Genomic DNA, 11,732 nt, shown 5'->3' with positions numbered 1-11,732 from the left:
TGATAGCACATGAAATGTGAACTCTGACTTTGAGGCCTGGCATGGAGCCTGGTCCTGAGATAAGTCATAATCAGGTTATACCTGCTGGAAACCCTCTCACAATTTACAGAAGACATAGCAGACAGAAGATAGATGGAAAGCAACTTTGAAATGTTAGTATAGTCAACTGAGAAGGAGTCCTTATACAAAAGAGAAGATAGAGCACTCTGCATCCTGATAAACTTATAACATGACAGGGCCTTCTTAATAACTAGAATTTTATAATAGAGCGAAAAGGTAATGGGGCGAACATTACTGAGGGCGAAACGAACCCGGATTCGATTATGCTGTCAATTTTATTATCAAAAACACCTCTCTCATAGTGTATTCAAAAAGGATACGCTAGAAAAACATAAGATATCAACTAAAGTAAAAAGAAAAGGCAAACCTAATCTAAGTTTGAACATTCGATGCCTTTTTTCAATAACACAAGGGATCTATGTTATTTTCAAGAACGTAAGCGACACAATTTGGTTTGGCCAGTGTTGGCCGGAGGGCCGTGAATATGTCAAGAAGAAGTGAAGATAACCTAACAAACAAGATAAAGAAAGTGTTGGGACTTTCAAAAGATAAAGAAAAACCGATTGCCTTTCAAAAGTCTAGCACGAAAGAAATTATTTTTACACCGGAACGTTTACGGGTATGCATGTTGACTTTTTTAGTAAAATCCAGTCGAATTGTATGGGAGCTAAACTTATTTCATCTGGGAGATGGATACTGCCATTGATTTCCAGTTCCGCATATGTCAAGATTCTACCACAGCGGTTTTACAGACGAATATTCATTGTCATCTTTCTCCCCAGCAATGCAGCATGCCTAATCCCTTGCACTAATCATTCACAGCTGCATATGGTTGCCAAAACATCCGAAATACAAGTAGAGCAACCTTCCAGAACTACATATTCACATCTGTATTATTCAGTGTCTAAAGCTGATGGCCAAATCAGAAAATAGCTTCAGGCATGGAATTTCAGGCAAAGGAGAACTGGCACAGTTGTCTCGTCACCCCAATTTAGGGCGCCATACTCCTTTTGCCCTTGGCTGCGCCCTTCTGCCCTTTTAACGACCCATTAACCTCTTGTGCCTTTTATTAATTAATTGCTGTCTAATAATCTGCTGGTCAGGGTTATCCAGTGATAATTGACAAGTAGGAAATGGTTCCCAGTTGGATGTAAAACGATTTTATGAATAGCCAATCATATGTTTAATAATGATAAATTTCCACTACACAATTTATAAGCCAAGTACTGTAAATTTGTGTTGAACCATGTGTGCAGACAATTATATAATTACACGTTTGTTTTTTCAAATTGTTTGTTAGCTCCCTTACCATTTTCAGTTCCTTTAACTTGGTGAAGATTTTGGAAATTTGGTAGCAGCAGTCTTGATCATTTGTAACATTTTCTAAAACACTACCTCATAATATACAGTAAATGTTATGAAACACATGTCCAAGTTCAACAATGGCCTAATAAATGATAATAATTGTTATCTAACATGTCTTCAAGCAATGAGAAAAGCATTAATTACAAAATGAGTAAGAGACCTCATGTAAAAAAATGAGGAAATTAAAACAAAGAAAGGAAAAACTACCTTACAAAAATGTGCGCTTCTCAAATATGAGACAGCTCCTTTCCCTCCACTGGTGCCTTGCCCTTTTCAATTCCTAGCAGGAGCACTGTGGCAGTCATGACTCATTGGAGACATTCAATAGTGTTCTTGTGAAATCATTCGTAACCTACTCATGGGTTAAAAGGTATATAGAGCATATAATAAATGTTTGCTTGTACATGTTCATGCATGTTTATTCTGTAAAGTTGAACAAATCTCACCTGCATATGATACCTGTACACTCCTTGAGATGTTTAGGTTTCCCGCACGCACTATACCCAAACGCATGACAAACGAATGCTTCTATCGTGCGTTTAAATGCATGATAAATGAACGCTCCTAGCGTGCGTTTAAACGCACAATAGACAAACACTCATATCGTGCATTTAAACTCACAATAGATGAACGACAAAAAATAGTATTGACATATGAAGACAGAAAAAATAGAAAATAAATTTAATGAAATTATATAAATTAATAACAGCAAAAATATAAAAATAACAGTTAAATCAAGGAAATAATCTAAGTACATAAATAAATGAATGCTGCTATTGTGCATTTAAATGTACGCTCCCAGCGTGCATTTAAATGAATGCTTCTATCGTGCATTTAAACGTACACTCCTGGCATGCATTTAAACAAACGCCTCTATCGTGCGTTTAAGCAAACGCTCCTATCGTGCGTAAAAACAAACGCTTCCAGTGTGTGTTTAAACGAACGCTTCTATCGTGCATTTAGACGAACCCAAAACGATGTGTAAATGCACGATACATGATGCACGAACGCTTGAATGGGAAACATGAACGTCTCAAGGAGTGTAGCATGATGCACTGTGAAAAGAAAAGTTATACTTAGTAAATATGATCTATAGATCATACCTTTTTTTCTGTTCCTTTAGAGGAGCTTCTGCAATACATTACAAATTACATGTACATACCTGCCAAGAGACATGCAATGATGTGCTATGACCCAACATTAAATTCTGAATGTTGAGCCATGACCTCCACAGCACTTTTGAGGTTGGCAGGTATAGCAAAATAGCAGGATCTTTTTTCCTCAGTTATCAAAATGGAAAATGACTCATTAACTTTATTACTGAGTTCAATAATAGTTATAGATTGGTTACCACAACTTCATATTTTATTCTAACTGATTTTTTGCACAGTCTCCAGTCAATCTCACATGTGTTCAAATGCCACTTGACCAAAAATCAAAAATTTGTCAGTTCAACTACTGAATTAGTTTTACAGTAATATTAGTACATTGTATTGATATAGTTTGTATTTATTAAATTAGTAAGTTTTATGATATAAACTTTTCTATGATTCAAAAGCTGGCATTGCTTACATATTGCTATTATCAGTGATTCCAAAGGTCCAGCTGATCACAGGCAATGTCCAATGAAATTCTGTTTGGTCTGGCAATAATTTTGTCAAATTTTATATTGCATACCAGTATACATTGTATTATGGTTACTGGTCAAATGTCCAGTAAAAGCCAGAACTCCCTTGCAATCACTGTATTATACCTTGAAATAAACAAATTGCTTATTTACTTCTAATAAGGAAATGTTCTTGCCAGTTAGTTTTCCTTGGATCAACTGGCATGGGATTAAATACTTTGCCATGGAAGCAAACAGAACCAAAATTTGAATTGATTACTGTTAAAGTATCAATTTTCGCAGTGTAGTAACTATGGAATGATAATCAAGTTTTTTAACCATGAAAATCTATGCCCATCTATACATGTACCTGTATATTCACTTAGCAGAATCTGTGAAAATTAATATGTTTACAGTATTGATCATTATTTTATATTGAAACATTTAGAAGTTTTATGTAATTTACACACTTTAATTCACATGTCTTGTATACATGTAGTTTATGAGTTCCAAAATCCTTTATTTGTCTTTTTTATCTCTCTGTATTTTTATATTTTGTTTTATTTTTCTTGTTTATTGTCTGATCAGTTTGTATATGATGTACACGGCATAGGTATAAATATGTTATTCCTAAACATTATGCCGTATTTTTGCCTATGCAATAGATTTACCCACTTTGATATCTTCCATTTTCTTAGGGACTTGGGTATTAGTAATATACTTTTCTTCTAATATAAAACATACATGTATTTCAGTAGGTTTCAGGTAATTTGCAAATGTCTGATCATGGTCCCACCACTATATGGTGGATACCTTATTCAAATGCTATCGTAATCACTCTGTCAGTAACAAATTGTGTCTGGGCTGTAATTTGTTGTCTTTTGATATAGAGTTTTGATATTTGGCATGGTGGTAGATTGGCTAAAGACAATGTGTCACATAACATGGTCACCAATCTTTTACTTCAAGGTCAAATTAATGATTTTGCAATACAGATTGTGTTTGGGCTGTAACTTTGTTGTCTTTTGGTGTAGGCATTTGATGTTTTGTATTGGGGTAGATCTGCTCAAGACAACATGTCACGTAACATGGTTGATGACCTTTGACCTTAAACTTTGACCTCAAGGTCAAATTAATAATTTTTAATACAAATTTATGTCTGGGCAGTAACTTTTTTGATTTTATATTGGGCATGAGGGTAGATCAGTTCAAGACAATTTTGCATAACATGGTTGTTGACCTTTGACCCTTAACTTTGATCTCAAGGTCAAATTTTTGCATAAGTGTATTATGTCATGGCTGTAATGAGTTTTGCATGATAAATTGAATGTTGTGCATGGCTGGTGTACAGGAATTTACCTCAGCAGGACTTTTAGAGATGGATTCCATCTCAATGGTATCAAGTTGGTCTATGCTAATGCTGTGTATGTAAAGTGTCTGATAATTACAGTAGTACCAGATGGCAATTAGACCTGTTCCGCCTGTCTGTGCAGTCTGGAACTGTAAACAGACACTATATCAACTGCTCACCTAGTAGAGCATAAATTAAAATAATTATTGATGCACACAGTCGAGCTCAAGACTCGTTAATTATATGGGTACACATTTATGACTGCCACAATTATTTTCTGAAACAAATTACTTTTGTTAAATAGAATTTACAAGATGTTACCACAAAGACTTAAAGTGGTATTATGAGTTCTTATTTTGCTACCATATCTTTATTTTTACCAATTTACATATTTTCTCTATTCCAGGAAATAGGACCAGAAAGCCCTGCTAATAATCGTCTGAAAACAATAAGAGAATTAAGTGATGTTGTACTGGTGAAAAGATTAGAAGAGGTGAAATATCTTACCTGTACTAGTCCCTGTCACATGAATACAAAATCCTTATACCTTGTGCAAACAAAGTTGGGGCCAACTTAAGGGTATACAGAAATTAACCCTTCTGTTTATCCTTTTGTTCGTGTGTCCACATATCTCTTTGACTTGTAAGCATAACTCCTTCTATGATTACTCAACTTCAAGTATTTTTGGATAAATTTTACTTGTAAATTAGGCACATGTAGATGTGCTTGATGGAAAAATATTATTGTATGGTGCCTGCAAAAGGAGATAATCAATCTGAAATAACTAGAACGGTTACTCTTGAAATGAAATAGTTGAAAATATTGATATATCAATAATGAGATTGAACAAATGTCCAGTATAGTCAGTGCTAAGTTTTTGCTGCCTATTGTACCAAAGTTGGCATTGTAGTTGAGGGAGATAGATCTACCTACTTAGGGATTTACAGTTCTGAAAGTCCTGTATCATTTCTATAAAACAATCTAGACATGGCATTTTAATATTTACAGATGTCTATCTGTTTCACACTTTGTAGATTAGCATACAAAATGCTTGAAGCTGTTTTTATAAATTTTTTGCTACATAGTTCCTTTTCATTGATGTGAGCTTCCTCTCAATTCTTAAAAAATTCAGATTTAAAATATTTAGTCCCAGAACTGATCTGAACAACACTTTCACAGATTGATTACCAGTGACCAGTAATCAGTCTGATTGCAGTTTTGTTATGTAAATTTCCGAATTTTAATTGGTACAAATTATATAGATATATAAAACAAAATTATAAATCAACATTTGTGTTTCTTAAAAAAAATGAATATAGGTTAGAATTTATTTTATTTAATAAATTTGTGTAAAAATTGAAAGCAGAAAACTGATCCATAAAATATTTTAACCAATCATTTGTCACATGATTTTAAATGGAAGTGGTCACTGGTTTAGTGGATCATTTGACGGATCGATAAACAATAGTTCCACAGATCAGTTCAGGTACTGTTAACAAGGTAATACACCTGTCTTTCATGGTGGGAGGTATTATTATATATCTGTGGCTGTCCTACCATTCACACCGAGCACAAAAACTGAAAAGAACTGCTACCAATTTTGTGAAACTTAGGCTGAATTGTTTCTTACCATTGATGTGGGCTTCCTTCCTATTTTTTATAAATTTCTGATTTTACAATTAAGAGTTATCAGACTCAGTTAAAAAAGGGGTGTTTTCACAGTTTTAGAACTATAACTGATTATTTCAATTGACGTAAGCTCTTTTTCTATTTTTATTAACTTCCAACTTTATGTTCTCATGATTGGATTTAATTTGAAGATAATTTGGAGATTTCCTGTTTTCTGACTATAACTCAGGAATATTACTGTAGTTTTCATGAAACTTTGAGGAAACTTATTTCTATTGATGTATCTTGATAAACTTCATTTTTTATTTTTTCAAGTATGAGACTTTATTCATGTAAAAAATGGAGTAATTTTTCTGTTAGTTTATCATGTGAGACCTGTGCCTTCAATATCACATATTTAGATAGATGCATTATATGTAATCAATCCCCATTAATGAATAAAAAAATACCTGTATACAATTTTTAAAAGTGTAAAGTTGATCTTAAAGAGAACAGGCACATTATGAAAGAGTAATCATGGAAACCAAGGTTATTGCGGCAATCAAAAGAATATAATCCAGGGACAAAGACCAGACATGGAAAACAGACACACACAACAAAGAACATAAAGTAACTAAAATCATACATACAAAGTAACAAAAGTAAATGAGCAACTCGGACTCCACTAAAAACTGGGAACATGGACCAGGTGCACCAGTAGGGTAAGCGTCCTCTGCTTTTCTAGAAACACCTGCCAAGTTGCTCATAAAAAGTAAAGTCCAGGGTAGACAAACGAGGAAAGGTAAACTATGACCCATTGAATAAATCAGTTTTCATGATGCTGATGGATACATCATAACGATCCACGAGTTCATGATAACGACCATAAAACTTCTGTAGTGATGACTTCAATCTTGTAGCAACATAACCCAGTTCCAGAAGCCTATTTGTTAGAGTTCTAGCGCGATACAAAAAGTCGGCGCAGTTTCGGTAAGCTCTGGCAAAACGTATGAGTTGTGATATGAACACTCACTGATGGCTCTTTTTTGTTTTATTTCTTGCTGAATGAACTTATAATTTATTTGTAGAATGCAATTGAAGCCCTATGGCACAGCATTAAAGACCTTGTTAAGAATACTGCTCAACCAGAAAGTAGGGCAATTGCTTTGCAGTTTTTGAGATGTCTTTTACAAGGACAGGTGAATTTAATTTATCAATACGTGTAATTTTTTGGAAGTTAAGATGTCTACAATTGGTTATATCTATTTTAGCTTTAATAAATTCTCAAAATTACTTGCTGAAAAAAAATCATACAAATTTCCTTCTAAAGTTATTCATTTAGGAAACTTATTTCTATTCATGTATCTTGATAAACTTCAATTTTTATTTTTTCAAGTTATGAGACTTTATTCATGTAAAAATTTTGAAATTGAATGCACTCAGTACACTTATCAGGTTCTTACAAACCTAAATTAGTTCTTATGATTCTCACCATCTATATCTTTGTATTACAATAATGATTGATATGTCTTTACAGCATCAATACTTGGGAATCTTAAGAGCCTACTTTTTCCATGTTATTGAGAACTTATCTGTGGCCAGTGACACAGCTTACAAGTAATTAGTAGATTTACTGGGGAATTTAGAGTAAAAATTTTGGTTCTGATATATCTCAATGAAAAAAGTAAAATACATACTTTTATTGATCCAATGGGGCAGTTACATGGGGCCTAAATTGTAAATATGTTTGTTTGCCGTTCACCGACCGACCCAATTTGAAGGGCCTGACAGAAATTATTTTATTGCCAAATCTCTATTTTTTTTCATGAGCCAAGATCAGGGCCCTGATGTTCTTTTCCCAAAAACACACTGAAAATCTGTTAATTTTTTTTTAAAACGCTGTCTTGACTTAATCAATGTGATTCTAAGATGGGTGTCCAGCCCAATGAGGCTAAGTCCTTACATTCTGTTCCTCCGTCAAAATAAAATACAGGAACACTTCAAAATTGTGCTGTTTGTCATAAATATACATTTTTGTCCTTTACAAGTTGTTTTAATAGTTGATTACTATGGGAAAATAATTTTTTTTAGTTATATTGTTTTAATAATGCAGATGACTGAGACTAGGGAGAAAGATTTTATACTGCTTTTAGAAAATGAATGACCACTCATTGATCATATGGTAAGATCAAAATTACACAATTTATACATATTGAAGATACTTCTTTTTAATTTATTGAAATATATATTATTTTATCTTTATAACCTGATAGGTTAGAACTGCTGATTATTCTGAGTGAACATGGAAGAAATTTACATGAATTTGAGGAAGACGCAGGTATATTGTTTAGACCATGTTTTGGGTTTTTTGTCTTTATTTGATCACAATGGTCATAATTGGATTAGATTGGTGGATTACTATACCAAGCTAATTTTCTATAGTTATCTTTCTGTATTAAATAAACATTACCCTCCTTTTATTGTTGTTCTTGAAAAGATAAAAAAAAATGATGACACATGTATTTACTTTTGGCTTTTATATATAGAAAGTGATCATGATTCTTTAAAACTCATTTGGTCAAAGTTCTATGTATACTCTTTTTAGGTTCTATTTTCCATAGTTATGTGAAATTTGCCTTTTTGTTCTGTATTTTGTAAATGTATATGTGTTTCTTTTTCATGGTGTCTATGAAAAATATTCCCTACGAAACTACACTAGAATTTCTGGTATTTCCATTTAAGGATCTCTGGGCCTGGTTTCCTAAAAAAAATCACAAATTGAGATTTTCCACAAATTTTCAATTTCAAGCCATCAGATTAGTTGAAATTTAAGTTGTAGAAGGATTTGAGGAAAATCTCAGTTTGAGATTTTTTATGAAACTGCCCCTAGACTTGCAAATGATCATTTTGATAGTAAAATAGACAAAAAAATCACAGTGTTTACCACTAATATCTGACATGTATTTTTGGAGATATGTGGAATTTTATCTTATCATAAGGTTTTTGGATGTTTTGTATTTAAAAAAAAACATGCTTTTAAAAAAGGTTTGTTAAGCTATTAAAATATATGTTTTTATCTTGAACTTCAGGGAACAGAGTGGGTCTGCTCTTGATTGAATGACCATTACTTGACAAAATGTCTTAGGTAGTTAACTGAACAGTTCATAGGTATTTTAAGTTTGATACTTGTCAATATTATCTAATTAACTACCGTAAGAAGTTGATTGTTATTTAATCAATGGAAGATTAACTCTATTCCCTGAAGTTAACTATATTACTAGCTGTAATATATTTCACTTGGAAAGCTATGTCTCAGAAGTATTCCTTGTATTCACATAGCAGTCTATGTCCATTATTGTATTGTTTTTGAATGATTTTAGGACCTTTTCTGTTGAGATGGATGCCTGATGTCTTGTCTTCAGGGAAGATTAAAGAGTACTTGGAGTTGATTGTTAATGTTATAAAGTTTAATGCTGCTTACTTGGATGAATATGTGGTGTCTGGAATTGTCAAGTTTGTATTTGTTTACAGTTCAGCATATTTCAGAATGATTCATGAGTTTCTTCTGAATGTTAACATTGATCAGCCCAAAGTATCAATGCCTCAAGAAATTCTGCTATACATGCAATCAAAGCTTAATCCATAGGAATAATGGGGAAATCATAGACCAGATATAATAACAAATATAAGTCGAAAATGTATCATAATTAATTATTTTTAAAAATTGATTGCTTCAATGATTCATCTGATTTCCCAGTAATCAATTTCAATACATCAGTTAATTAAGTATCAGTCTTTATAAAAATCAGACAGAAGGTGATTCATGCATGTCATAAACCCACCAAATTCAGTTTTATTTCTTGTTCAGAAACAATTACTGATCACATAACCAGCCTTAGTTTTTCATTTGGTTGTTGCGTTTTTGGGATAAAAAAATTATATAGATTGTATATGAAATTGGCACTTTGCAAGAGTTATCGTTCTTGATTTGGTTCCATTTTGTTGATTATAGTGGGAGATAGATGTATGATTCTCTAAAAAGTGCAGACCTGACTACAGAAATGTTCATTGTTATTTGAAAGTATAGCATATGTAGACTGAAAAAACATTGTTTGTTTTGGTGGGTTTTTCTACACCATGAATCACTTTACCATTGGCAGTGGCTGAATTTTATGTGGACTGGTACTTAAATGTTTTGCCTTCATTTCAAGACTAACATTTTGCAGACTGTTACAATATTTTGTTAATATATCAAACAATGCTTTCTAAGATTACTGGTGGTTCATGAAATTGCAGTGCCTTTCACTGAAAGTTAGACATTCTACTTGATCAACTTTAAAACACTGCATAAATCTGTGTAGCATACTAACAGGAGTTATGAAAATATTGTGAGTCATACCAGAAGTCCTAACTACATGTAATAAAATTTATTTCATACACTTGGTAAGGAGGTAGACTTTAGGTAAGGGACATAACTCTTACAAGTCAATGGAATGTTTGTATTCTGCATTTTAAATCAATCTCATGTAAACATCAAAGTAACCTGGACTGATTTCATTCTGTTTCAAATGAAAACTTGATAGGCTTCAGTAGAATTGAATATGATACACACATATCACTGATTTCTCCTTATATCAAGCTGTTCTGAAGAACTTGTGATCACATTTTGATTATCACTCATCCTATTAATGTTCCCTGTTCCAAATGTCAGTCTGTCAAGCGACTCCTGATTTTCCTGATTATTTTTAATTTCTTCTGTTTTTTTTTCAGCAATTCCTGATTTTTTCCTGAATTTTCCAGAGAAACTCCTGACAACTCCTGATTTTAAAAGATTATAAAATTTTTCTTAAAAAATGTAGACATTATTTGATTTATAAGTTTGTATGAAACTCTTTGTTAAAGTTTGTTTGTTATGTAGAGCTTAATAAATGGAGGTGAGGAAAATGGCCTATTTAGTAAGACCTTTTAGTATATCAGACAAACTTTGGCATTATATTGACATATCCTTTACTAAGTATTTTAATCGAAGTGTTCAAACTTCTTTCAAAGTGTTGCTTTTCAAATTGCAACATTTCTAGAAAGCTATTACTTAAAGTGGTGGAAGGTGGCCAATTTATGGAATTTTGTATTATTACATTACTTTTTATATTAAAAAATTCCAGATTTCCTCTTGATTTTTTGGAAAATTATTTCCTGATTTCCTAATTTCTTTTTGGACCCAAAAGTGCTTGACAGACTGAAAGGGTAATTCAGGTAAAAAAGGCCACTCCAGCACATTAGAGGCAAATTTAAAGGCACACCATGCTAGCATTAACCTATGTTAAAGGAAAATTGATAGGTAAGCCATCAAAAAGGGTAGGGCGCCTGCACCTTTCTGAAACAGTCTATGAGGAACACTACCTATTAGTCATCTTAAAAAATAACTGTGATAATTGTTTTACAGACAGACATGCCTCATTCCTGACAAGACAAGATCAGATGAAATCTGTAAGGTATTTGTTTATTGTGTTATATATTGTACACTGAATTCTCAGGAAGGGCAAAATCATAGCTACAGTAGACATCAACCACATACCACATCCTTTACATCTGTGAGTGGGAAGGATGGAGTAGATTTACAAATAAAAAGAATATTACATTGCAGATTATAATGTTAACAGCCAAAATTTCTTAAACAAGTAGCCAAACACTAAATTGATAAACAAAAATGTAGTGATAAATTTCCTGTGCAATGATTTTTTT

At 32.6% G+C, this 11,732-nt stretch overlaps 1 protein-coding gene across 2 annotated transcripts in view; it reads left to right on the top strand.

Annotated features, from left to right (window-relative positions):
* The first annotated feature begins 355 nt into the window (after positions 1 to 355).
* The window catches only part of LOC148619271 (tuberin-like), a 51,341-nt gene continuing 39,964 nt past the window's right edge, over positions 356 to 11,732 (top strand). For both annotated transcript variants that reach the window (XM_088578978.1, XM_088578977.1), the window contains exons 1-7: positions 356 to 679; positions 4,789 to 4,875; positions 7,079 to 7,189; positions 7,528 to 7,607; positions 8,264 to 8,328; positions 9,371 to 9,503; positions 11,434 to 11,482. In XM_088578978.1, coding sequence (XP_088435104.1) covers positions 545 to 679; positions 4,789 to 4,875; positions 7,079 to 7,189; positions 7,528 to 7,607; positions 8,264 to 8,328; positions 9,371 to 9,503; positions 11,434 to 11,482 — 660 coding nt within the window. In that variant the 5' untranslated portion in view covers positions 356 to 544. The remainder of the gene's footprint in view (positions 680 to 4,788; positions 4,876 to 7,078; positions 7,190 to 7,527; positions 7,608 to 8,263; positions 8,329 to 9,370; positions 9,504 to 11,433; positions 11,483 to 11,732) is intronic.

The sequence above is a fragment of the Perna viridis genome, chromosome 4 (genome assembly GCF_037379345.1).
Source record: "Perna viridis isolate PV_CMFRI_1.1 ecotype Kerala chromosome 4, ASM3737934v1, whole genome shotgun sequence".
Classification (NCBI taxonomy): domain Eukaryota; kingdom Metazoa; phylum Mollusca; class Bivalvia; order Mytilida; family Mytilidae; genus Perna; species Perna viridis.
This window is presented reverse-complemented; position numbering and strand designations above follow the sequence as displayed.